The sequence below is a fragment of the Rhamphochromis sp. 'chilingali' genome, assembly GCF_963969265.1.
Source record: "Rhamphochromis sp. 'chilingali' genome assembly, chromosome: 1".
Taxonomy (NCBI): domain Eukaryota; kingdom Metazoa; phylum Chordata; class Actinopteri; order Cichliformes; family Cichlidae; genus Rhamphochromis; species Rhamphochromis sp. 'chilingali'.
In genome coordinates, this window is record NC_137929.1 from 32,397,796 (window position 1) to 32,425,670 (window position 27,875).

Consider the following 27,875-nt stretch of genomic DNA (forward strand, 5'->3'; position numbering starts at 1 on the left):
TAGTGCATGAGGTGCAGGAGTTTAGCACTCACCCAGATCCCACTGGATTGCAGTATGCTGATGTTGCAATATTTATTATCCACATTATGAATGATGCCAAAAGCATGTTGCTCTAGTTTAAATAATAAAGAAAAAAATAGTCTGTTCAGAAAAGCTCTGTAGTCTGTTCCTGGTATTACTGATGTATAATTTCCTGTCTAGATATTTAAATGAACTGAATGGCTTTAACATATTTTCCTAATGCTGCATCAGCTCTCCTGCGTTTCTGTTCTTTGTTTCAGTATTGTTTAAACCAGTAATTTGTGATGACTAGCAGAGTGCTTTACTGGAATTCTGGATGATGTGGAAAACTCAGCGTGCTGGGAATGTATGATAACGCAGCCTTTTCACTGAATTACTCCAGCTCTGACCGAGAAGACGTGAAATGTGGCTTTTTGAGCGTTGGTTTTGAGTCGTTTGGCAAATGATTTGCGTTCTATAATGTCAAATAGAAAGAGGGAAAACAGAGCAAGGTCATTGTTGAGGCTTTTTATAAATGGATTGTATTCCTTGTGTCCTCATTTTCATGCAGGCAGTGGCTGTTCAGCGTGCTGACACAGATTTTCCATCTCCTGTTTTTGAGCTTACATTCACGCTTTCAGCATGCCGGTCTCTGAGATGGAAAACTTGATCCTCCTTTGCCCAAGTGGGGCTTCTTTGAACTCCATCAACCGATCTCATAAGTTTACACAGAGTAATTCATTAAAACGCTCCATTATTTACCCTATTTGTCTCGAATTAAACCGTAAAGGGAATGCAGATGTAGTACACATTTAGTTAGTTTCAATCACAAGGATGTAGTTATCACTCTGTTGCTACTCTTCTGTGTCTTGTCAGTTTTAGCTGAATTTACGGATAGCACACATTGAGTGACCTGATCTGGTTTTGAAGCAAGAGCACAGATGTTCCACTAGATGGCGTGGCTCATCCACTGTATTATCTAATGTGATAAAGTCAAGAGGCTTTGCACTTCTCATCCTGGGGGTCTGCTGTTGGCCCACTACATGACTTTTAAGTAAAATGAATTCACAAAGATCAATTTTCTATCATCATTGCAACAGATAGTAATCATTTTAAATCCATTCCTTTCCTTTATCGATCAGACAATCAAGCGTTCAGTTTTCGGGGATGCTGTGCCGACACTAAACCCAGATCACAGCTCCTCACAAGTCCATTCACACCTGACCCTTCACCTTCTCTCAGTACTCCACTTAAATTCCAGTTCTACACTTGTCCTCCATCTACACCCTGGAAGAGGCCCCAAAGCCATGAGAAAGTGGGAGGGTTTTTTTTATTTGGAGGGGACCTGCCAGTCAAAGTTAAACACATTGTATATTGGATTAACACCCCCCCTCCAACTCTCTACCAATACCCGTGGAAAGTGGGACTGAGAGGTATTAAGGTGATATGATGTTTGATGTTATGAGGTTTCCATGTGCTGGCATGTAAAGGCGTGGGCCTGCCGGCTCCTTCAAAGTCACCCTCTTTCTGTGCTGCCTTTTGTGTTAGCTGAGTGTTGTGTGTCGAGTTCACACAATTCCAAGTTTCTATGCTCGCCTAAAATATTCTCTATCAGTGTGTGTGTGTGTGTGTGTGTGTGTGTGTGTGTGTGTGTGTGTGTGTGTGTGTGTGTGTGTGTGTGTGTGTGTGTGTGGTGTTTTCTTGCAAAGGCTGGCCCTCCCTCCCACTTCTACTGTGAGGGGAATTCTGTACCATGTGTCTGTGGTTTTCAGGGAGCTTTCAAAGAAAATAAAGCACTGAGGCCTCGCAGCCCCTCCTTACTTCCCTCCTCCTTTCTTCTTCTTCCCCTCGTTTCCCCTCACTCACTCCCTCCATGTGGCACTTATTGTTTTTTACAGTTTCCACCTCCCCATTTTTAGTCCAGCCAGCCAGCTCCTGAGTGACAGAGCTAATTTCATACGCATCCTATAACCCAGACAAATCCATAATCACAGCAAACAGTCTCTCACGAGTCGGCTGAGAGGGAGAGTGAGAGCTGGGTGGTGTCGGGAGTAGGAAGGGGAGGGAGGGAAAGACAGAGAAAGGCTTTTTGTTTGGCTATGTACACTATGTGAAAGAGGGGGCGGTGAGGAAAAGGAACTGGAAATACATTAGAAAATGGTTGCGTCGGCTGTGGTGTTTGTGGCTCAGATGGCTTCAGATGTCATGTAGTGGATGGACCCACACACATGGATACCATGACTGTGTGTAAACTTACTTTACTGAGTCTGCAGTGATTAACTTTGCCCTAAGGCTCATATATACATGGAGACAAATACAGGAACGTTGTAGGATTAAGAGAAGCATCTTGCATCTGGCTGTAGTCAAAGGTTTTATTGGCTTATTTATGGTTTAATGTGGCTAACTGTAAGGGGGAATAAGGAAAAAAGAGCATAGCTGTTTCTAACCTCTCATGAAAAGTCCTTTCTTAGTCAAGCTTTCTTGACATATCCTTAAGTAGTGTTCAGGAATAGTTAGAAAGGCTTCTTGAAGGACATTCAAAGCTCTTCTTTGGATGTTTCTGCCTTTTGTTCTGTTCTCTATCGTGCTGATCCCACACTGCTTCAATAATCTTGAGGTCCAGACCAATCCATGACTGATAGTTTTCCACTGTGTGTTTTTGCTACCCAGGTATTGGCATCGTGTGCACTGGGATATTTTGGGATCACCGTCGTGCTGAAAAATTAGGCTGAACCCAAAATTTCAAACTTGGACTCATCACTTCCTGTTGCCACTTATTGTCAGTCCAGTTCCTGTGTAATCTGGCATACCTTCACCGTTTCTCTGTTTCCTTTCTGCAAGAATGAGAGCCTGAACAGATCAACAGAGGTGCAAGACGAATATCTCAGGTCCCGCGTCAGGTCATGCTGTTTTTCTTTTTTTCCTATTTCTTAAGGAAGCGCTCCCCCCCCTCCCCCCCCCCCCTTCTGATACGTTTGGACAGATTCAATAAAAGAAATTGGAGCAAATTGGATGGAAAATGAGTGAAAAAGCAGCCAATGTCCAAAGAAAAACAACATTGGAAAGGATTTCAGAAAAGCCTTCAGATGTTTTGCTTGAGAGCACTTTAAAAAACCACATGAAAATCTACCTCCTTGGAAGCAGAATATAAAGAAACGAGGGATGGCTCAAGACTTTTGCACAGTACTGCAATAGAATAAGTGTGAATAATGTTGAGGAATCACTCTTGAAGCATGGAGTAGTGCCCACATCACCGTTCCCACATGTGCTTCTGGAACAAAAGCTTCATCCATGCCCTACATTCATCGAGCTTCCTGTGGACCGCACCATGGAGGAAGTCATAAAGACCGGAAGACTTCCTGTATTGTTGCCAGCATTTAGTGGTACAAAGTGTACATGATGTGCAAGGCCAGAGACTAGTGATGTAAACCTATAAAAATAGATCGCTTAGCCTCATCAAAGGGCCCAAGACGTACATCTGACGGGAGATTTATGCATCTGTTTTCTTTCTGCAGCTTTAAGACCTGTTTTTACTGCGCTCAGCAGATGTGTTGATGCTTTAAAGCAGACTGGAAATCAAACTATTTTAGGAAATGATTTTCACACACACACTCGACGGAGCTTTTAGCATTCTTTCATATATTGAACATCAGATTTCATACCATTCCTTGATTCGTTATAACACTAACTACAACAGCCTTGATTTTACAGAAGCAGACTGTAGTCTAGTACATCATGCAAGCACTCTTTGCTTGCATGCTTAGTGCATGGGATCATTAATGTGCAGTTACATCATTTTTGAGGACTTAAACTGAAGGAATTGTTAACCTGCAACAAACTGAAGTTTCCAAATCCTAGCTTCAATCAAACTGAGCATACACTATATTGCCAAAAGTATTTGCTTGTCCCTCACCCCTTCACGCTTCCTGTTTTTAGTCCATAGGGTTTAATATTATGTTGACCTGGAGGAATGTTTATGGAAATTTTTGATCGTTCTCCCAGAAACGCATTTGTGAGGTCAGATACTGATGTTGGATGAGAAGGTCTGGCTCACAGTTTCTGCTCTAATTCAAACCAAAGGTGTTCTGTCAGGATGAGGTCAGGACTCTGTGCAGGCCAGTCAATGTCTTCCACACCAAACTTGCTGGTCCATGCCATTATGGTCCTTTCTTTGGTGCATTGATGTGCATCCATTCTGGAACAAGAAGAGTCCATCCCCAATCTGCTGGATTACCAAATAGAGAAGCGTGATTCGTCACTGTAAACAACACGTCTCCACTGCTGTAGAGTCCAGTGGTGGCGTACTTTACGCCACTGCATCCGACACTTTGCGTTGCACTTGGTGATGTAATGCTTGGATGCAGCTGCTCGGCCATGGAAACCCATATAAAATAATATAAATATAGTGCATATTGAGGTTCAAAATAGACTCTTGCACTCAAAAATTGCACCATTAAGTAGCTTTTTTTCCCCTCTGTGGTGTCGATCATATCTGCTATCACTGTGGAAGCTCACCGTAGCATTTTTCTCGAGCACTTTAAAGGATTTATGTACTCTGTGAAAAATCTGACACCGCTGGGAACTCCAGACATAAAGCTCATGTGATGTTCCACATAGGGACTCCTGTGGTTATTTAACTGAATTTGTTCACACGATACTCTGCAGGTATTCCTAATGTTTATACAAGCAGGGTTATAGAGTGTATTTGTGCCACTGTGTATGTATTTGTGCATGTAGGTGTGTTTGTGTAACTGCAACACAGATACAGTATGATGAACACATATACAATAACGAGATTATTGGCAGTCAGACACATCAGGTCCACCCGCTGGCTCATGGCCAGCGCACCTCCCTATGACTGAACTTTGTGTCCTCTTGCTTTGGCTCCCATCCACCATCCGTCTTCTGCTCTCTTTCAGTCGTTTGTCTTCGCCAGGGATGCTGTCACCGTAGCCGAGCCTGGCATCATCGCTGGCTGTCGCCACTACTACCAGATGGCCGCTGTGTCCATTCTCTCCTTATGATGCTCTGCATTTCCGCCTTGTCTTATTTAACTGTAATGAGATTAATTTGAATGAGTTTATCTGCTGTGAGGGCCTCAGAGTGCATCACAAAGATGGTTTGCTTCTTCATTTTTAGTTCACTGATTGTGGATTTCTATAGAAACAGGGACATTCTTTGTGACAGTGTTTAAGGTCACTCAGTAAATCAGGAGCATTGCTTGCCTAAGCACTGAATAGGACCAGAGAAATGACTGAAACTATAATGTACTAGACTATTTTGGTAAATGTCGCATTTCTGATGTGTTTCGGCCTTTCAGGCCACACTACAGAAGAAGCTTCTAAAAGTGTCCTTCCAGGGTCAAGATGATCTGCATTTAAATGTGGACAAGGAAAACATCCTAGGCGTGCACCTTTATCTGCTTTTCTGATGTGACTGTACACCGTGTTGTTATTAGTTGGCTTTTTATGGGCCAACATTTCTAAATAGTTATGTTCATAGCGCCACCTGTTGCTTTGGCATGCTCTTGACAGCAATTCTTTTTGAAGATTAAAATTTTCTGACCCACACTCATACAGCTCAGCTCAATGTCTTGTTTATTGCATCCAAAAATGAGGCTACGGCATGTTCACGGATCGAGCCCGAATCAGTACTCAACATTTAGCAAATCACAAATGCACAAACAATTGGAGCACAGATTACAAGTTTTACAGTTTTAACACTTTTGTCCTGCACTTCCACCATCTTGGATGGTTAAGTCAGGGTTAGCGGGGGTGCCTCAACTTTCTGATTTGGAAATCTGACTTGATGGGATGTTCTGGTGGAATAGGCTGACTCAGAAGTTGAGATTTCTGATTTTTGAGTATAAATGGTGTGAAGAATTAGTCATGCCCCTACGGCTACCTGTTAAAATTCCCAACTTTGCAGCACAAATGTATGGAAGCTAGTTCACGCCACAGATTTTTCCTCTTTTTTTCCATCCATAAGTCAGAATTACTTAAATTTATTAAGTAAAATTTTGAGGTACAAACTTTAAGAATTAATTACAAAAATAAATTAAAAATTCAGTTGAGGATGCAAAGTTCTGCTTCACATAACTAAACGCCCCCTTCATAATGATATAGGGGATGCACTTGACCATGTTCGCACTTTCTTACCATTCATTTTGTAAATATGTGTGTATGCACTGGACACATCTTGTTTATGGATTCATTATCCTGGCTCCTGCTTGTGTAAACTTGTGTAGACCCTGGGTGTCAAATGTTAGGCCTGGGGGCCAGAATCAGGCCGGCATGCTGGATGAAAAAATATGAAGGAGGGCATAAATTTGGGACTTTTAACCGTATTTTTACATTTTTAAATGGCCTGTATTCGTATAGCGCTTTACTTAGTCCCTAAGGACCCCAAAGCGCTTTACACTACATTTAGTCATCCACCCATTCACACACACGTTCACACACTGATGATGGCAAGCTACATTGTAGCCACAGCCACCCTGGGGCGCACTGACAGGCGAGGCTGCCGGACACTGGCGCCACCGGGCCCTCTGACCACCAGAGGCAGTAGGCAACGGGTGAAGTGTCTTACCCAAGGACGATTACAAGACGAACTGCCAACTCTTGAGCCACACTCGCCCACTTTTACAGCTTTTCTTGCAAATAACACAGACAAACACACACACATTAATACTACACTAAAGTTGTCAATGATCGGTTTGTTTTCGGTCGTTTCTGTTTTGGCGGCGTCGGGGGGGGGGGACTTCTTTGTCTTATATTAACATGTCTCTGATATTAGACGTGTAATCAAACAATTTTAGCTCTTCATAATCAAACACCGAGTTTCACTCGTCTTGCCTACAGTTGTCACAGTTGGCTGACACTTCTGTTTTCAGCTGTATTTTCCAAGACGCATTTACACAAAAAGTGAACTAGCGCCAAAGAGAACTAAAGTGTCAGAAAAAAGCAGCAGTGTAGGTTTCAGTATCCTCAGGTGTGGTTTTAGTGCCTTATTTTAATCTTTGGGGGCTTATGGTTGTCTAAACTAGCCTTAATTTTTATTCATAAAGGGAAGTGAGAGCGTGTGCAGGTGCACGTCTGGTCTCTGGGCGCTCTCATTTCTATTAATTCCTTCTGCCAGCCCGCAATCACACCTGGGCTGGGTTTAGTTACTCATCCATCTGTGGACGAAGACGATACAAGATCCCACACGGGAGCACGGATTTATCGGGCAGAGGAAAGCTTATTTAATAATAAACCCAAGTGCTGAGTGAGAGGGTCGCATTGAATGAGGCAGAGGGAGGCCTTTGAGCGAACACGGTGTTGGTTAAATTCCCGGTCAGACGAGTGATTAACTCCACCGGAGAGCGGCCAAAAAATCCAGTCGACGATCTTATCAATGGAAGTGGCGAATGTGACTAAGACGCCTTTGAAAAACGACCAGGCCATTTTCCTTTCCACAAAACAGCGTGACATCTGCGCTGTGGTCGCAGCCTCATCGAGCGTGTGTGACTCACAAAGTGTGAGAGGCGCATGAGCCCGTCTGCGTCTGTGGCATTTCTCGCAGATGTTCACACTTGCTTCAGACTGTAAATTAAAGCGTCTTCCGCTCGCAGCTCAGTAGCTCCGTTGTTTTTCTGTCATTTTTTCTTTCTTTTCTTTTTACCAAATCATCCCCATTACATCAATCAAAAACCCAGCAGCCAGTCTCAGACACAAAAGAAACCACAAGTCCTTTTAGTCCTTTTGTTGTTTGACTTTTTTTTAATCCTTTCTAGTCAGATTTTGTTTTTCCTCAAGCAATAGAAGTAAAACTGTCTACATCAATTGCAAATCTCACAATATTCCCCATTCAGTACCATCCCTCGGGGGGAACAGGAGGAATACATACAATTCAGAACAGCAGCAGCAGCACCTTCCTGCACATTTAATGAACACATCTACATCCGCTAACAATGCAATGAATGAAATCATACAGCCGACCTTAAAACTGCCTGAGCGTCTCCCAGAAGGAGTTCAGTTCATGATATGTGGGTGTGACAATCGAGTACGTCGCCACGGGCAGCCGAAGTTGTCCAGGCTGCGGGCAGTTTGACAAGGTAAAAACGTTCATTATGAAGCAAAAATAAAACAAAAAAAAGAATAAAATCATCAGATGCTCAGAGCTTGAGGGATGGGGGGCTCTTAATGGCAGGATAATAACGACAGGATTGAAAGCAACTGTGTTTGTGCGCTCTTTCTAAACTCCAAAGTACCATCAAGCATTTGCGTTTTGGCTGAAAACTGCTGAGTTACATTATGAGAACATCTCCAAAAATACCATTAGAAGCTTTTCTACTCATTATCGCGTGTTTGCCTGCGAGTCTGGGGTGGGTAAACACGTGAGATTCATGTGTTCATGAGTCTGTTTTTCATTCTTATTCCTCCCCCCTCTCAATTCTGAATGACTATCCTTTATTACCCGCAGTTTCCTACCAATCAAAAAAGCTCAATTGTTACGCTGTCAACCTTAAAAGTCATGTGACCAGAGGGAAAAAGTTCACGAGCATCCCGAGGCAGGCGGGCAAACACGCGAGTCCAAATTTGCAGCTACACACATACATGTGTAATTAGACGTTAAGTTATTTATTATTTTTCTCCTTCTTGCTGCTGTTTCTGTGCGGCGGCCTTTTCTTCCTCTTCGTGCACTTGTATTTTGTTTAAACCCTCCAGTCAGAGTCACACACAAATTCAAGGTTAAAGCATACGCAAATCTTCACAATGAGCAGACAGCGAGGTGAGATATGTCACGGTTTTCCCCTCGCTGCTAAAGAAAACACCAGGGGAGGGAGAACATAAAAGGTTACATTTTTTAACATTTTTTCATCCCCCCAAAACAAAAACAAAGCAATGTGTCCAGACTTGAGAGCTCAAGGTCACCAGAGGAGAACAGCCGCGATTTTTTGTGTTTTGGCACTGCTGCGATTTAGTCCTCCATTAAGGTCCAACGCTTATGGGCTCAAAGCCACGGCTATCAGTCAAGTCATCGGATAGATCGCTGCCACACCGCACAAACAGAAAAAGTTTTTTCATGAGAACTGTACAGCCAAAAGAGACCCAAAAACAATAAGAGACAAAAATAGTCAGTATACTCTGATAGGATATCTATATTAGTGCTAGTTGCTAAGAGAGAGATATGACAGACAGGCACTTAAGTTCTAATGCATAGCAGAGATTGAAGCAAGAGCCTAGACAGAAAAGAAGGACTTGGGGCCAAAGCAAAGTGAAAACACCTCTTAAAATGTTTGGTGAACAAACTGCAGTTTTTTTCATACCGATGAAATGAGAACTGATCCCTGCTCAGCTGCTAAAAAGCAGTGTGCTGACGGCTACAAAGCTAGCATCAGCATGGCTATTGATAGGGCCTCTGTCCTCAGCTGTGTGCACTGTATGCTATTTAGCATCCTGAGATGAAGGGGATTAAGTGAGACACAAGTGTCTGGAGCCAGTAGCTCTAATGGGATTGCTTAGCAGTATATTTGGGGAGGGGGGGGTCTAACCCTGAGCTGTGGTCAGCAGGACGGCGAATTTACGCCCTGGCACAATGCTAATATGTTAATCTGATCTAGCTGGTTTTAACTAGCTAGCAGGCAACTGTACTCCCTGCTACAAGTGTCTTTTGTTTGAGGCCTGTGCGCTCAATACTTATGGCTCACCGAACAGCGAAAGTATGCAGTGAAGAAGATATCAGGAGCAGAAAAATTTGAATTTTGAAGAGTAAAATCGACGCATAATATTTAACAGTACGCTAACAGCAGCTATGCTAGTATTTCTCACAGTAGAAAGGAAGGCTAGCAGATTGCTAGTACTTTAGGTCTCAGTCAGACAAACCTAGTGGCTTGCTAGCAACCATTTAGCAGCTACTGGTTGCTAGGTTAAAATATTTATTCCTCAACCAGTTGTGAGTCATTGCTAGAGGCTGCTGGCAGTTGCTGTGAAACTGATTGCAAAAGCTCCATACTCAAATGGTTGGAGACTAGTTAGTAACCCCATTGCAACCACCGTTTTCTAAGGAAAAATGGGTATTACACGACTCTGAAATTGGTCACAAAAAGGTGTTTTTATTGCTGCATCAAAAACATTGTGATTGCTTTGCTTGCTAGAGGCTGCAAGAAGAAATGCTGTCCGCTAACACTTTCCATCTCTTCACCAAGCAACTGTGAAACTGTAAGAAAAAATTGGAAATGGAGAACTGTTTGCCTTCAAAACAGGTTGCAACTTTTGAAACGTGTTGGTTTATGGTTTGCTTGGGAGAGTAAGCGGTGAGTGTTTGCAGACAAGTCTGCATCTTCCTTGCAAACTACAAGTGACTGCAGCAACCTGCTGGCAACCACAGCAATGACAAGAAGGTGCAGTTTTTGGTGCAGTGATTTCCTCTAGCAACAATTCGCTGGGGAATACTAACTTTTTCCCTAGCAACCAGAAGTTGCCAGGAGGTTGCCGACTGGTCTCTAGGCTTGTGGCTCTGAGGACTTAGTGAAATTTCTGCGTTCATGTCATATTTATTGTGTACAATCTCCCCCCCTGTTTCATTTTATTTCAACATTCCAGTTAGGACTGTCAACATGTTTTTCTTGATTTTACCCATCTTGGAAGACTCACATCAAGGAATATGAACTGAAACCTAAAGACATAGTGTCTATAATGTTTTTCAGCCACATACGAGCAACTCTAATCACAAAGCTGACGATCGCTGTGCACACACAGCAAACCTTCAAACTTTCCATACTTTATGACATGAATGCAGTAAAAGCTCACACCAGTGCTCCCCACTTTTGTTTTTAGAACTACATTAAATCAAGCTTGGAAAGAAAAACAACAAAAAACACCCCACAAAGCTTCACTGAAATTCTCTGGAAAATGGCTACAATCTGAAAATGAGGCACTTTTTGAGCAGATGTACAATTCCACACATTTTTCTTTTTCATCAACCGTTGTATTCTTTATAATTGGAGCTCTTCCAATTAGGAAAAAAGAAAAGAAAAAGAAAACACTGTTCTCCATTTTTGTACCCTCCTCTGACGGGTTTCACTCAAGGAATGAGAGCAGCAAATAGCTTTTTAAGAATGTCATTTGGCACACATCCCTGTTGGTTTCCACAACCAACTAGATGAAAGCGAAGAGGAAAAAAAAAAGAAAAGAAGTTTTCCATCAGTCTCTGACAAAGTGCTTGAGGACCGTGTCCGATCCAGCTGCTCTCTCGATGCGATAGGTTGCCACAAAATGAAGAGGCGGAGCCTTTGTTTTCCCCAGGGACGATTCACCGACATCAGCACTCTAGAAGAAAAGCCAGAGAAGAGAGGTTTGATTACAAATCGTATAAACACACCTCAGATATGAAGAAGATGAAAGAAATGTTATGTAAACAAAGTGTCTCCACCTTATCTGGTTAATATGTAATGTGTGATATCAGTTCTGAAACACGCTGACCCTAAAACGAACAACTTGAATACGTAGTGCGGCTAAACGGGCTGGAAGAAAGACTCAGACAGGAAGAAGGAGATAAAGGGAACAGCAGGGAGGGAGAAAGTGAGGACACCTATGGCTACAGGCAACTGTGTGTGTGAGAGTGTGTGTGTGCGCACAAGCCCGTACGTGGGAAAACAGAGTTCTAGATCCCATGTTGCATTTTCCTGAGCACATGCCCCAAATGTGAGCACACAGGTATGTGGGAAAATGTCACTGCTGCAGTTATTCAAAATGTCAAGTCTGAAAAGTAGTCATGGCTTCTTTTTCTTTTTTTTCTTTTTTTTTGCGCCGTTGGAAGGATTAGCTGCATAATTCTGCTCCACAGTAGAGACAGCAGCAGAATCACATGACATCCAGAGCCATCTGTCAGTCTTGGGTCCTCTGTGCCGTGTCATGTTAGGTTACCCTGGTCACAGCTTTAGTAGTCAGTGTACAGCGATGATTGCAGTGCAGAAGTGAGCTAAAATTGTTTTTATACAAGGGGGAGTCTGCACCCTCTATCCATTTACTACTACAAATGGTACCACTGGTGCAAAAGAAATTGGTATACGGCTCGAGAAGAATGGCACCACAGCGCTTAGCACTGACGCCACGTATCAGGAACACTGCAGCTCTAGCAGGTCTGTGTATTGTGTGGGTGTGTCTTATGTCATCCAGGTTTGTGATCTGTTAGGGGGGGCGTGTCCTGGGTCTGCCCCAGGGGCCTCCTCCCGGAGGGGCATGCCCAGAACACCTCGCCCAGGAGTCATCCTTATCAGATGCCAGAACCACCTCAGCTGGCTCCTTTTGGTGTGGCGGAGCAGCGGCTCTACTCCGAGCCCCTCGCGGATGGCCAAACTCCTCAACCTATCTCTAAAGGAGACGTCAGCCACCCTTCGAAGGAAGCCCATTTCTGCCGCCGGTACCTGCAATCTCGCTCTTTCGGTCAATACCCAAAGCTTGTGACGATAGGTGAGGGTAGGGACGCAGATTGACTGGTAAATTGAGAGGTTCGCTTTTACGCACAAGCTCTTCGCCACGACGGACCGGTACAGCATCCGCATCATGCAGCCATAGAACCAATCCGTCTGTTGATCTCCCGCTCCCTTTTCCCATCACTCGTGAACAAGACCCCAAGATGCTTAAACTCCTCCAGTTGGGGCAGGAACTCGTCCCTGACCAGGAGTGAGTACTCCACCCTTTTCCAGCTGAGGACCATGGCCTCAGATTTGTATGTTGCATCTGAAATATTTAAGCTGAATAAAGTTTTAAGATAGTAATCATTCAAATGACAATTAAAGCTGGATCTTTAGTTAGCAATTTGCAGTGATGTGGTGGCCTGGAGACGATAGAAACTGAATGAGTTTTTGCAACTTCAAATGACATAGCTGCCGGTGACACGGGAACAAAGACGAGCTTTGCTCAACTTACAGGAGAGTAGCTGAAGTAACTACCAATGAGAGTAAAAATATAATTGACATGTGACCTGGAAGTAAACTGGTAACTTGTGTTACCTAGGCAACTGGAGCCTGGATTATCAGTATGTGACCGGCCTTAAGATGCAAAGTGATGTGCAAGTTTGCACATTGCAATTTTAACTTATTGTATTTTATGACTATTGCTTCTTTTATTAATTTTGTTCTTTTGTAAGGTGACCTTGGGTTTTTCAAAGGCGCCCTCAAATAAAATGTATTATTATTATTATTAAGTGAACAGCTTCCACTGGGATACAGGTCAAGGATAAGTAGTTCCTCCATTGTTAAAAGTATTTATGTACACAATCTTATCTTTTTCTTCTTTTGTTATTTTTTGATGGAGATCCAATCTCTTTATGGTCACGATTCACCTCTTAGCAGGTTAGCTTGGTTCAAGGCTTAAAACTCTGAGGGTTTTCTGAAACCTCAGTGGAGAAAATGGACCAACCAGTCAGGATGCAGGATGAAAAGAATCAGAAAACACTGGCTGACTCAACACTGCGCAGTCTGACAGGCCTCCGGACTGATGTTGTGCAGTCTGACATTGATTGCATTAGACACATATAACTCGGTTAGATGTGCAATTATTCCTTCAAGATTTCAGTTTTCCCGTGGTGTGTATGGACCTTCAAACCAGATGTCAGGTTGTTGTATTGTGGAGTAGATAACAACCGAGTACAGGCTAACTGCTTTAAAGGTCTTGTGTGTTGTAAATAAACAATGAATGCAAGATGCGAACCACAGCTCCTGCACCTTGTACTGGAAGCACAATTATGACGACCATAAAGGTCAGTAAGTGCCCTCTAAACTGGTTCAGTCAAATGTGGTGACTCACACTGAAGGCACTTAAGCCGCCGAGTGCCAAAATAACCAAAGCACAAGGCTAGTAAAGAGGACAGGCTCAGAGAGAGTTCCCAGTCTCTTTTCTTAAAATTAAAAAAAATTAAAAAATTCCCAGCCTTGCTTGACTCTCTAATTGCAATTGAGGGTACTCTGTATTTACACCCCCTCCCTCTCTCTGTCTTCCCCCCAGCTTGTCTTCTTCCTGGTGCAGTGAGCTATATTTAGCGTGCCTCAGCACAGACGGTGCCCACCAGCCAGCCAAGCCGTGACGGCCTAAATCAGAGCGGAGCAGCTCGAAAAGCAGCAACATAACCGAGCTATCCGGCATGAGAATCCAGAGCAGGGTGTCGCTACACGTTCTTGTTAGTGCTGCAGCTCTGCCATGGATACACACATGCAAACTCTGGGAGATGCTGTAATTGCGCAGATGACATTCACTTAATAACGACCTTTCCTCTGCACAGACGTGGCAAATTATACAGGAAAAAAAATGTGAAACAGCTGTCTACACATACAGCCTTTTATACGCGGCTACATGTGCAGTGCTTCCTCTCCTGGTCACACTAATCAGATATCTTATTTTCCCCAGGCTGCCCCATGCCGTCGCCTTGGACGTGTTAATCGATCTCATCCACTTCCTAGCATCGTTTCTCCATCTGTTGGCTAATCAATAGGATAATGACCACGGTGGCGATTGTGTGAGTGTGTGTGGCTCTCTTTCACTATTCTCCCAGACTGTTTAAATCAAGAGGTTAGACAAGGCTATCTGCCTCCGGAGTACAGTGTCTAGCCAATAACTGTTCTCTAGCCGCCTGTGTGTCAGAAAGTGTGTGTGTAATTAGGAGAGTCTGGGTCTATGTGATGTCTCAATCGAGGGCTGGCTAAAATTGAAAGCCACCCTGTTCTCCTGTCGTAAATCGACTGTGTCAGTCTGTCATTTTCATGCCGCCCCGGCTCCCACAAGACACGGAGGCTGCTCCCAGCAACGTGATGTGAGTCACTGAGTGCACTGGTCACTTGGTTTGGTTTAAATCATATTTTATGCTAAAGGAAATTGGCCAGACCCGCGCTAGAGTCCATCATGTGTTTACAATCAATGGAAAGTGGCGCTGGTTGAAAAACAGACTGTACAAAAAGAGCATTGTCAGTGTCACCGTCTTCATGAGAGCAAGACACATGTGCACTAGATGGATCTATGAACTTCACACAGGAACAGATGAATGTAAAATCACCAGAAAGCATCAATGCTCGTCACTGCATCTCATCCTTCTGTGAGCATCTCATAGGTCGCAGAGCAGAAAATGTACAAATCCGTTCTTACTGAATGCCTCGAGCGTGCTGCGATCTCTTTGTGCAAGACAGCAAATTCCTTGCAACTCCAAAAGTAGCCAAGAAGCCACGACCTTTGACCTACACATTGCAAAAAGCCAAGAATATTCTTCTGGAGATCATTAAAGTCTTTTCAAATGAGAGAATCTCTTGAGGGTTTTTCCACGATGGATGCAATTTTTCAAGCCAGCGACTTGAGCTCCCGAAATCCTTCTGCACTGTTATTATACTTGATTCCATTAAATCATCTATCCTGCAGGCAAGGCGAGCAGCTAAGAGGCGAAACGGCGCAACATGAGCCGGGATCCAGCGTCAAAGACAGCTGCGTATACACGGATAGACGAAAACTGGCAGGCTGAACCGACAGGACAGCTCCCGTGTCACCTCATTTTATTTCTTCCAGCGACGCCAGAAAGTCTGTCAGTTATAAGGATTTAATGTTTGCACTCTGACCACAGCGTCTGATTTCACCGTACTTATTTGTTAGTCATGAATTTGGCGCGCATGTGGATGACGGTTTGGTAAAAGTAATACTGCAACCAAAATCTTCCTCTGAGCATCTAATGCTTGGCTCGTGGGGGCTTCAGAGGTGGGTGTGGGAAAATATAAATACATAAAAAAATCTGAAAATGGCTTCTTCATTGTGGGTGGCAGCTGCAACCAGCTCGTCTTACAAGAACTGCTAAAGATACTACAGTTGCCATTTTAAACATTCAATGCAAGCACACTGTGGTCATTTTTGCACAGAAAAGAACAAATGGAAGAGTTATACGGAAGACCAACAGTGCCCGAATTGGAAAATAAAAAAATACCTACAGTAGAAATGTAGAAAGAAATACAGAAACAAAAACATTTACTACAATACACAAATGTTCTGTCTGTTCTTGAACTCCTTGTTCAATCAGGAGTTGAGCAACCAAACTCATCACGCCCAAATATTTTAGGCTGCTACAGGTTCTTATCTAATCACATGCCTTGCAACCGCCTAATAATTGATTAAAATCACAAACCAAACATTACTGTACCATTGGCCAGGCCAGGTTTCCAGTGCCTCTACTCCAAACCCCTCTCAGATGGCTGAGCTCCTCACCCCTTCTCCAAGGTAGATGCCAGCCATCCTTTGGAAAAAGCTCATTTCTTCCGCTGTCAGTTTTTGTCATTTCTTAAAATAAATTAAAAATTATTGGCTAGATTTTTTCCCCCAAATTTTTCATTTGATTTAAATCCTAATACTAATTGTTTTGTTCAATAACTTGTTATTCTGGCATTTTTGGGCCTCCGTACACTAAGAACACTAATTTCCTCCTCCTTTCTTTGAAGTCAAAACGAGAAAATGCAAAGGCGTTAAAACCGGTTTCAAACAGCCACATTTTAACCTCATCTGAACTGAGCTCTTGTATATTTCAGTTTTCTGAGATATTTGGAATCACTTAGACCTGATAAGTATAAAAACTAAGCATCATCTTTGAACAGAAAGTCATCCTTTTTTAAAAGTATGTCTTGAAATGGGGTTTATTTGACAGCAAAAGACAATAAAGTCACCACTGTACAGGTATATGGTGCCGAAAAGGCAAAATACAAAGTACCCATATGAGGACACACAATATATGAGAGCTGTTCAGGTAAAGAACAAGTAGCCGAGTTAAACATCAAAGAGTAATTCAAACACTAGTGTAAAGTAGTGTTTGAATCACACATGTGACAGACATGTGCACAGCCGTTTTGGAGTCTACAGGAAACAGTCGACAGATATTTCTGGTGGAGTACTCACACCAGTTTTTGACTGAATCCTTTGAGCTGTTGCCAACAACCAGAAAATAGGTTGAAGAGATTTGTAGAAAGGCAAAAATAATTCTTTATCTCCTGATTACATCCAGAATCAGATCTCAAGCCCGTCCCCATCGTATTTAATAGTCTGCATAAACTCAGTAAGTCAGGTGAGTACAATAAGATGGTCACCAGTAGGCCACGTCATTAAAACTCTCTTTAGGAGTGGCCCTAGCTAGGAGACTGTGGTGCCCTGAGCAATTCCTTGAGAAATTTATGGTTTTTGTGAAGCTGTTCTGCTGCATTTTTTGCAGTGCAGCGGGGGGGGGGCTTATCCCAATGGGGAAGTTGCTGCTGTTTATGAGGCGGTTGCACATGGCCTGCAAAAACGCTCATGTAGGAGTTTTAAGTAACATCCCCATTAAATGGTTTTAATGTTGTGGCTGATTGAGTTACAGCACAAAACGTTACATTTTCTGCACATGCTGTTCGGTACAAACAGAGTGGGAAGGTTTTCCTGGGAAAAACTCTTCTGAGACTAAGACAGCATCTCGTGTTCACCAAAACACGATTTGAAATCAGTATGCTCCAGAACGAGCACCTCCACGCGATGCTTAACCACCTTTGAAATAATGAGAATTAAGGCGCTAACCATCCATCTTTAATCAAAGCTTTTTATCACCTGAAGACATCTCTTCATTTGAATACAACATTTTCCTTTTATGCTCAGCTGTAAATTTCCATGCGTTACATCCGTGCAGCTGACAGCGGCGAGCAGACTGCGTGGTGCTGAAAGACGAGTTGACGCTTATTGCATTTTCATGCCTGCCCCTTCTGTAGCTCTGCCGCCGTCAATCACGCCTCCAGCAGCTCGTAGCATAGCTGCTGTAGCTATTTAACCAGGTGTGCGAGAGGGTAAGGTATATATACACAAAAAAGGTTATGAGATGAGTGCGAAAAGCTATAGCACTCTTTAAATGGTATTAAAAGCTAAATGCTTATTAAAGGTGGTAATTTGTTCCTATATTCTGTGAGGTTCAGAGACAGGCCTGTATAAGGCTCCAGAGACTTTCCATTATGCAGCAGCGCAGTGGGAAAGCCTGAGTGGGCGTGTTACAGCACAGGAATGTGTGGGGACAGGAAGAGATGGACAGAGACAGAGCAGCACTGCAGAGTCAGGGGGAGAAGAACATCCACTGTCCTGTCCCATGTGCCGCTTCGCATCCGAGTATTTTTAGCTCATCCTTGAACAATATCCGAACAAGTAGTTTGTTATGCTGCCAGGCCAACATGCTGGCCTTTGCACACTACAGCTTTCTCATCACCTGAGAAATATACTGGGACAAAAATCTTCTGTTTCATCACGTCACACCTTCGCTATTTCAACACCTGCCTCAAACAAACGACAGTGAGCTTCTGAACTTTGCACTCAGCCTCGAGATCACACCTTGAACTCGTTCCCTGTACGATTCTGAATTTTGAGATCTCACTTCTGGCTTTTAAAGCTCTTCATAGCCTCTGGTGTACGACCTCCCTGATCTTTTAGTCACATATAAGCCCGTGTCAGCATTCACAGCCCAAAAACTAAGGAAGGAGATGCCCGAGGAAATCAGGTCTACAGAGTCAGTGGCTGCCTATGTGCAGCCCAAACGCTTTAGTGAGAATACACAAGCGTCTGTTTCACAGGGTGGCTTAAACCTTATCAGTGTCAACAAGTAAAGCTGATTACTAGCTGCTTTCTTCCTGATCTAGACGCTCAGTGATCTGCAGAAACCCAGACGTTAATAAAGTATAAAGAGAGAGAAAATAACAGCAACTCCTGCAATGAATGGACAACGCCAAAAAGCTAAAAAAAAATACAACAAATCATCACCATCTTATTAAATGCATCTTGTATCTCAGCACCAGAGCAGTAAAGACAAGTCAGTCACTAAGAACTGGACACATCTGCTTACGCTTCTGTCAGTTAAGTTTGAGACACTCTTTCTCAGGCCATCCATCCATCACAGGGTCACAGTCTAAAGTCTATCCCAGCAATCATGGGGAGGTGAGGGGATTCAAACCTGGGCCCATCTTTCTGTGAAGTGATGGTGCTAACCACTGTGCCACTTTTTGCCTATTTCAAGTCATTATACATTGATTATTGCTGGGTTTGGACAGAAAAATTGCATCTAAACATGTTATCTTGACCTCTGGAGATTGTTTGCTGTTAATTAGTAAACAAATTTCAATTCAATTTCATTTACACAGCACAAAATCACAACAGTCGCCTCAAGGCCCCCTATATTGTAAGATGAAGACCCTATAATAATACAGAGAAAACCCCAACGATCAAACAACAATCTTTGAGCATGCATTTGGCGACAGTGAGAAGGACAAACTCCTTTTTAAAAGGAAGAAACCTCTGAACCAGGATCAGGGAGGGGAAGTCAAGACTGGATGGTGGTGATGGGAGGGAGACAACACAAAAGGCACACTGTGGATGAGAGCCAGGGAATAATAATAACTATTGACTAAACACAGAGTGGTGCATGAAGACACAAAAAGACGCTGCCTCCATGTAGTTTACCCATAAATAGAAATAACCACCAAAGGTCACAATTAGTCTTTTTATTGCAACAACAAACCAGTCCGGGCCTGTGCGAGTTGCTTCTTAACCTTTGACCAACTTTTAAAAAAGTGTATTAATTTTTCCAAACAGCTCATGCTGCAGACATCAGTGTGTTGTAACCAGATGATCCCACTGTAGGTCCAAACGTCGGATTCCCCTCAGGGCATCCGAGGATTTTCCTAACTGTTGAAATGAGTGACTTTAAAAAAAAAAAATAGAAAGAAAAAACAACCACTGCAGAGAAACTCGAACCCAGTTTGAGCAGAAACTTCCTGCCGTTGCTCCAAATGCAGCGTTTAAACTGTGTAACAGAAACTGGCAACCGTAGTGAAATCTGACATGGGACGTCCTGTCCCTGGAGAGCGCAGACACAGCGAAAGCCAACGGGACCAAAGGGTTTTTGTGGACGTTATCTCATTCATTCTCCCACTCTCACTCACACACATACGCACACACAGTCACTGTCTGCTGATTCAGACCGGCGATTTCTCTCCGTCTTTGTGTCGTGCCGCTCCACCAGTTCTGCCACTTTCTACTAATGCCGATGGCCCCACTGAGCATTGACACACACACACGTATGCACACACATGACGGTGGCATCCTGAGTGAAGTGATATACAGAGTGATAACATGAGCAGGTGGGATCCTCTCTTCCGTGTAAGGCCTTTCCCAGAATGCCAGCGAACAGCTGTGTGTGGACGGACAAACGAAGTGAAACACAAGAAGCTGTTGCACCATCTTGAAGTAAAGCCGCCGAGCTGCTGCTGAGACATTTGTGTCTTTTCTTGCTTCGCTGTGACAGAACAGCAAAATTCAGCCAAAGTGTTTTTTTGGCACATCAGTGAAGAAGATGTAAAAGGAAGGAAATCTTCTTTATTAGTCTTCACATCACACCAGCACCGATCTGGATCAAGAAATTCATTGTAAAGCCGACTAAGGCTGGTAGTTGAACCAAAAGTGCTGCAAACATGAACATGATAATGTTAATGTTCATCCCACAGCCCACATGTGCATCTGGAGCAGAAATATAGGGAAATGCATTAACACGAATACTCTCAGCGGCCACTTTACTCGGGTCTTTAATCCTTTATGTCAAAGATTCAACAAGGTGCTGGACACATCTTTGGAGATTTTGGTCCATATTGACATGATAGCTGTAAAAGTCTGCAACAATACTCAGGCTGGCTGTGGTGCTTAAATGATGGTCAGGTGTTACTAAGGGACACAAAGTTTGCCAAGAAAATATCCCCCATACCATCACACCAGCAGCAGCCTGAACCGTTGATACAAGGCAGGATGGATCCATGCTTTCAGTTTTGTTTTGCACTAAATTTGGATACCATCATCTGAATGTCGCAGCAGAAATCGAGACTCAGACCGGGCATCGTTTCTCCAATCTTCTGTTGTCCAGTTCTGTTGAGCCTGTGTTAAAATTGTAGCCCCACTTTCCTGTTGTTACAGGAGTAAGTACAGAAGCTAATTGTTCTGGTTTTCCATTCTGCAACTTTAATGTTTTATAATCAGTGTAACCACTTAGCTGCTGCAGGCTGTGCCTGCTTTTATTTTAATAAACAGTGGCCTTTTCCTAATAAATTTGCCATATCAGCTCAGGTGCCAACATGTCAGTGTGGTATTTACAAAATGTTCCACCCTCAAGATATACTGACTCTTCTATTGCAGCTGGCTTGAGTTATTATTAATTGCAAAAATGTTGTAAAAAAAAAGAAAAAGAGATTGTATAAACAATAAAAAAAAGAAAGAAAGGTTTGCTATAGTTGAGATGACTCTCAATTAAAGCCTTCACTTCCCGGTGCCATCTCGGTCAGTTCCTCTATAGGTCTTCATCACCTCATAGGAGTGCTCTGCTGTGACAGAGGACCCAGAGAAGAACTCATGAACCTTTGGATCATTAAAATGACAAAAAAAAGGGGTTGACGGTGTGGAATCTGGAGTTCAGTTTGGAAATCGTGTCCCGTGTGTTTGGAAACTGATGCCAATCTGTGTTTCACAGTGCCTCCGTGTGTGTCTGTGTGTGTTCATGACAGCTCCTGGCCTCTGCTCCAATCTGATGATGAATTGTGTAATTATTAATAGAGACGCCTCTGCCGCTTCATACAGCAACAGCTCTGCTGGTTTTAAGTTACTATGTGCAGCTTTATTGAAAGAAGTGCAGCTCTGTGTGACTGCATATATATGCGTGTGCAAACACCGAGGACGAGTGTGATCGAATGTGCAGGCATGCACGTGAGAGCGTAGGTGTGTGTGTGTGTGTGTGTGTGTGTGTGTGTGTGTGTGTGTATGTGTGTGTGTGTGTGTGTGTGTGAGAGAGACTGTGGGTACAGTGGCGTGTCCAGCGGGGTGGCCTGGGGGGGCACAGGCCACCCCCCCAACCAGACTGGCCACCCCAGGTGCCACCCCAAAGACAAAACAATAAAATTCAATCAAATATCAAATGTCCGATTATGTGTTCACGGTGAAGCTCAGATATCCGAGTGTACGTGAATGCAGCATCGCTTCTGCGCTATGTGCATCACGTTAGCAAAGGTAGGAGAGCCAAGCGCGAAAGACGGCACTGCAGGAAACAATTTTTCGGTGAAAGAAAATGAGGACAGAATAAATGTCCCGGTAAGTAATATTAAGTTTGTTGAGTTTAGTAAACTTCGGTGAAATTAGAATACCAAGGAAAAAAATAACACTTAAAGAATTATTGCAGCCGTCGAATATTTCAGACAGTATGCTACTGAGGGCAGCTAACATAAGAGTTATGAGTTATAAGATATAATCTAAGTCGTAACATTGCTGTATGGAGCTGCAGATTTGGTTGCAGGTTAACATAGCTGGACTGGCCATCGGGCATACCGGGCATATGCCCGGTGACTTATTTATTTATTTTTTTTGTAATGGCATGAACAATGAGAGGTGGTGGATTGGCCAGATGCAGGTCGATGTGTAAAAAATAACTCAGTTGTTTGGTGGTGGCTATGGCGGGGCTTCCACAGAGGCCAGCAGGTGGATGAGGGAAGGGGAGGCAGGAGGAGAGACCCGAAGCAGCCGCCAGTCCGAGTGTCAGGTGAACTGAACTTCAGGTAAGAAGTTATGACCTGCAGTCTATCTGGGTCAGATATAAACCAAGTTTAGGTGCAGTTTATTTTCGTTGTGCTGACTTTTTACCCTCAGTTGCAATAACTCGTACTGCGTTCTAGCCAGCTTGATGGAGTTTTTAGGTGGGTGGATGCTATGATGTTACTGATAGTGAACTTTATTTTATTCATAAGGTTAGTAGAGTTGCCAACGGCTCCTTAAAAAAATGGAATGGTCCCTCATTCAGAGAAAATATTACGCGTTTGGTATTGAGCTGAGAAGAGACGCAGTTTGTCCCGAACTTTAGCTATAATGAAAAAAAGACAAAGCTGGATTTATTCTGTGTGTTTACGCTGCACAGCTGCCTCTTCTTCTCTCATTCTCTCCCCCTCCCTCTCCTGTTGCTACTTCAATCATGAAACTGATCAATGATCAGCTGATCGGCTTTTCTCTCTTGTTTGTTTATCGCCCACTTTGCGCCAGAAAGAGGAAACCAGCAGATATTGCGCTAAACAACAGCAGCACGTTTAAACTTGATCAGCTGTTGTTAGAATTTATTTAATATTAATTTCTAGTATCAGCTGATGTTTGCTGGAGCCACAGCTGTAAAGCTGCTGGTCATGATGTCGGTTTGGATATGTGGTGAGAGGGAAACATGAAGATGAAACCAGGAGATGTCCTTACTGAACCATCAGAGCTGAACAGGTGATGGAGAAACAGGTTTACCTTTTAGGTGACATGAATGAGTTGAAGTTATGAACTGTTTCTGAGAGACAAATAACACCAGGATCCTTTTCTAAGTAGCTGACAACTGGTAACTGTGCAGCGGCGGGTCTAGCAAAGTTTTGCCAGGGGGCAGGTAGGGCATTAACAGGGAAAGGGGGGCACAAAGAAATACTTTTCTTTCTTATTCTCATTTAAAATATCTAGCTTTTATTAAATAATTATCTAAATCTTACAACCAAAGTTTTTATCTGATGTAAAATGTATAGAAATCATACATATACCAACAAGACTGTGTATATCACTGTCACAACAGCGTTTGTTTTCATTCAAAGTCTTTATGGCTTTAACACCTGGTGGGCCGGTCTGTAGTCAAAATGCCCGATTTTCTGTCCCAGTCCAGCCCTGCAGGTTAATACTGGCAGTGTCACCATGCCAGCTGACTGTATTTCATCGTCAGCCAGTGTTGTTCTTTATCAATATTACCAAAGTTTACGATAAGGCAGCATAGAAAGTATTTACTTGCTTTCAGGTTTTATTCAAATGTTAGTCTTTTCAGTTGTTTCTCCACTTTTTTCCTGTTTCAAAATCAAACACCAGTTTGTGAGAAGATTATCTTCTTTTTTAACAGGCAGATAAAGTTTTACATTGGAACTGGCTAATTTGTCAATTGTTTGTTACAAATGTTCGTATTTTAATATTCAAAAATGTTTTTGCTCAAAACATATGTGCACTATATGTCAGTAAAAATACTATGCAAATATTGATGTCCTTGAATGCTGAGTAAGCACTGACAAAGCACTGATTGTATCTCTTGTACTTTATCAACGCAGTATCTAAAAACTTTGCACCGTAGTGGTTAAAATCTCATTCTAATAAGAGTTAAAAGCGCATTCGGTTATTAGGTTTATAGGATTATTGAATTATGGTTAACGGTTGGTAGAATCTGCCAATTACATCTGCCACCCTTCTCCAAATCTGTGCCCCTACCTGGCCCCCCCAACAAAAATTTTCTAGACACGCCACTGTGTGGGTAGACAGCAGACTTGGCCAACATGCACAGCAAATATTTATCTAAGAACCTTCTGGACTCTCCACTACTGACACTTGCCATCGCCTCATCTCCACAAGAGGAAACGCCTCCTCTCCTTCTGCCCTACCTGCTCCCCATTATACACTGAACAAAAATATAAACGCAACACTTTTGTTTTTGCTCCCATTCCCCATGGGATGGACGTAGAGACCTAAAATTCATTCCAGATACACAATATAACCATCCCTCCCAAACAGTGGTCACAAATCAGTCCAAATGTGTGGTAGTGGGCACATCAGCTATATTGAGATAATCCATCCCACCTCACAGGTGTGCCACATCAGGATGCTGATCTGACATCATGAGTAGTGCACAGGTGTACCTCAGACTGCCCACAACAAAAGGCCACCCTGGAATGTGCAGTTTTGTCTCACAGCAAAATGCCACAGATGCCACAAGCAATGAGGGAGCGTGCAATTGGCATGCTGACAGCAGGAATGTCAACCAGATCTGTCGCCCGTGCATTGAATGTTCATTTCTCAACCATAAGCCGTCTCCACAGGCGTTTCCGAGAATATGGCAGCACATCCAACCGGCCTCACAACCGCAGACCTCGTGTAACCACACCAGCCCAGGACCTCCACATCCAGCAGGTTCACCTCCAAGATCGTCTGAGACCAGCCACCCAGACAGCTGCTGGAACAATTGGTTTGCACAACCAAACAATTTCTGCACAAACTGTCAGAAACCGTCTCAGGGACGCTCAACTGCATGCCCGTCGTCCTCATCGGGGTCTTGACCTGACTCCAGCTCGTCGCCGTAACAGACTTGTGTGGGCAAATGCTCACATTCGATGGCATCTGGCACGTTGGAGAGGTGTGCGCTTCACGGATGAATCATGGTTCACATTGTTCAGGGCAGATGGCAGCTGAGAATGTCCCAGTTCTTGCATGGCCAGCATACTCACCGGACATGTCACCCATTGAGCATGTTCGGGATGTGCTTGACCGGCGTATACGACAGCGTGTACCAGTTCCCACGAATATCCAACAACCTCGCACAGCCATTGAAGTGGAGTGGACCAACATTCCACAGGCCACAATTGACAATCTGATAGACTCCATGCGACGATGTGTTGCACTGCATGAGGCAAATGGTGGTCACACCAGATACTGACCGGTTCTGGGTCCCCAGACCCCCAATAGCGCAAAGAACTGCACATTCCAGGGTGGCCTTTTGTTGTGGGCAGTCTGAGGTACACCTGTGCACTACTCATGATGTCAGATCAGCATCCTGATGTGGCACACCTGTGAGGTGGGATGGATTATCTCAATATAGCAGATGTGCCCACTACCACACATTTGGACTGATTTGTGACCACTGTTTGGGAGGGATGGTTATATTGTGTATCTGGAATGAATTTTAGGTCTCTACGTCCATCCCATGGGGAATGGGAGCAAAAACAAAAGTGTTGCGTTTATATTTTTGTTCAGTGTAGTTCGAAGCACCTCCTCAGCATGAGCTACACTCATCCCGAGCCATTCCCTGCACTTGCTAAGGACTGGAGATCAAAACAGAATTAAAAGGACTTGTACTAGACTAATATTCAACAGCTGACCGAAGTGAATGTCACTCTGTGTCTGCTGGATGTGTAAATGAGCAACCGCATGCTAACAAATTAGCCCTAAAGGAAGTTATAAGGTGATAATATGTTTGGGCACTCGTTTGTTGGCTTGCAAGGCCACCAAAGTAGTCGATTCATGCAAGTCGAACGCTGGCAGTTTTTGCCAAATTTGATTGATGGCAGAAATGAAATGACAGGACTCGTGCGCAGCTCAAAATTAAACCACAAGTCCCTACAGACCACTCCAATCACGCCAGCTTGGTTTGCAAAACGCTTTCCTGAGATCAAACATGCAAATCCACTGCACCAGTCGCCTCACATGCTTGGACGTGTTTGGACGGTTGCACGCAGGTTGAAACAAGAAAAGGAGAGAAGCTAGAGAGGAGCGAGCGAAACGTTGACATGGATACGAGTGACACAATAACAGGAGATGGAGTAAGCTCTGAATCAATGAGCTGCAATGAGCTGGAGCAGGAGTATGAAATGAGTATGTGATTATATGTCTGTGTGTGTTTTGGAGAGTTGGGCAGCCATGCAGCTGTGGCGGCTGGCCTGGCCCATTATTATGGCCACTAACTGGATAAGAAACACAGTTCATAAAAAACTACATGAATAAAAATAAGAGACACGGCTGTGTTTTTACTATTTATATTAGAGATGGCACGATACCACTTTTTTATGTCCGATACCGATACCGATATCATAACTTTGGATATCTGCCGATACCGATATGAATCCGATATAGTGTTTTTTAATCAACAAAACTGTTTTTTAAATATCTTGCTGCATTTTGTATAAGTTCATACTCAAGTTTAAAACAACAACTACACTAAAGCTATTCTGTTATACCTGTATGCAAAAAAAAATATTTCATAGTTCAGCAATACTGATCAATCTAATAAACTTAAACCTACACCATCCTCCCTATTCTGGTATTTTAAAGAGTACTTAGCGTAAATATTAAGCAGCCTAACTAATAGGGTTCCAACTCCCAGCAACAACAAAAATAAATAAATAAAAAATAGGGAACCACCCCTCACGCTCCACCTCATGATGCTTAATCGACGTAATCAACCTTAATTTGATGCAGTGTGAAAAAAAAATGCACAGAAATCAATTATTTTTTTCAATATATTAAAATATTAAATAGATTCAACATCTTTCTTCAACAAAATTGCAGACTGCACAGATGGTACCTTCCCAAAGGAAAAAGTACTATAGCTTACTAGGGTATATTAGACTTAATAGTCACTATATACAGTAATTGACTTCTATTCATTTTACATCAAATTAAAACTTTGGGTGTCAGATAATTATTTATTAAAAGCTAGACATTTTAAATGAGAATAAGAAAGAAAAGTATGTCTTTGTGCCCCTTTTCCCTGTTCATGCCCTATCGGCCCCCCTGGCTAAACTTTGCTAGATCCGCCCCTGCACAGTTACCAGCGTCAGCTACGTAGAAAAAGATCCTCGAGTAGAAAGTAATATTAAATAAATTCTAACAGCAGCTGATCAAGCTTAAACGTGCTGCTGCTGTTCAACCGCTGGTTTCCTCTTTCTGGTGCAAAGTGGGCCAAAAACAAACAAGAGAGACTCACGACAGAAAAGCCGATCAGCTGATCGTTAAGCAGTTTCATGATTGAAGTAGCAGCAAGAGGAGGAAGTCACTCCATATATCGCTTGTTAAGCTTAACGCAGGAATGCTTTACAAACATTCAGAGATGGACTTACACACTTGCTTTACTTCTCTCGGGGATAACTTTGTCGGAGATGAAATGCCGGGTTGCTAGCGAAGCTCCAAATGCTATCCAGACCACCGACAGGTCCCGCACGCCACAGCCGCTCTATCATGTGATGCATACTGCTCCGACGTGCTAACGTTCTGAGGTGAGTTACGGCGTGTTGC

The 27,875-nt window shown here is 43.2% G+C and overlaps 1 protein-coding gene across 1 annotated transcript in view; it reads right to left on the bottom strand.

Annotated features, from left to right (window-relative positions):
- Positions 1-7,740: 7,740 nt before the first annotated feature.
- LOC308412028 (insulin receptor substrate 1-B) overlaps positions 7,741-27,875 on the bottom strand; it is a 64,235-nt gene continuing 44,100 nt past the window's right edge. The window contains exon 4 of the mRNA XM_080906097.1: positions 7,741-11,312. Coding sequence (XP_080762223.1) covers positions 11,305-11,312 — 8 coding nt within the window. The 3' untranslated portion in view covers positions 7,741-11,304. The remainder of the gene's footprint in view (positions 11,313-27,875) is intronic.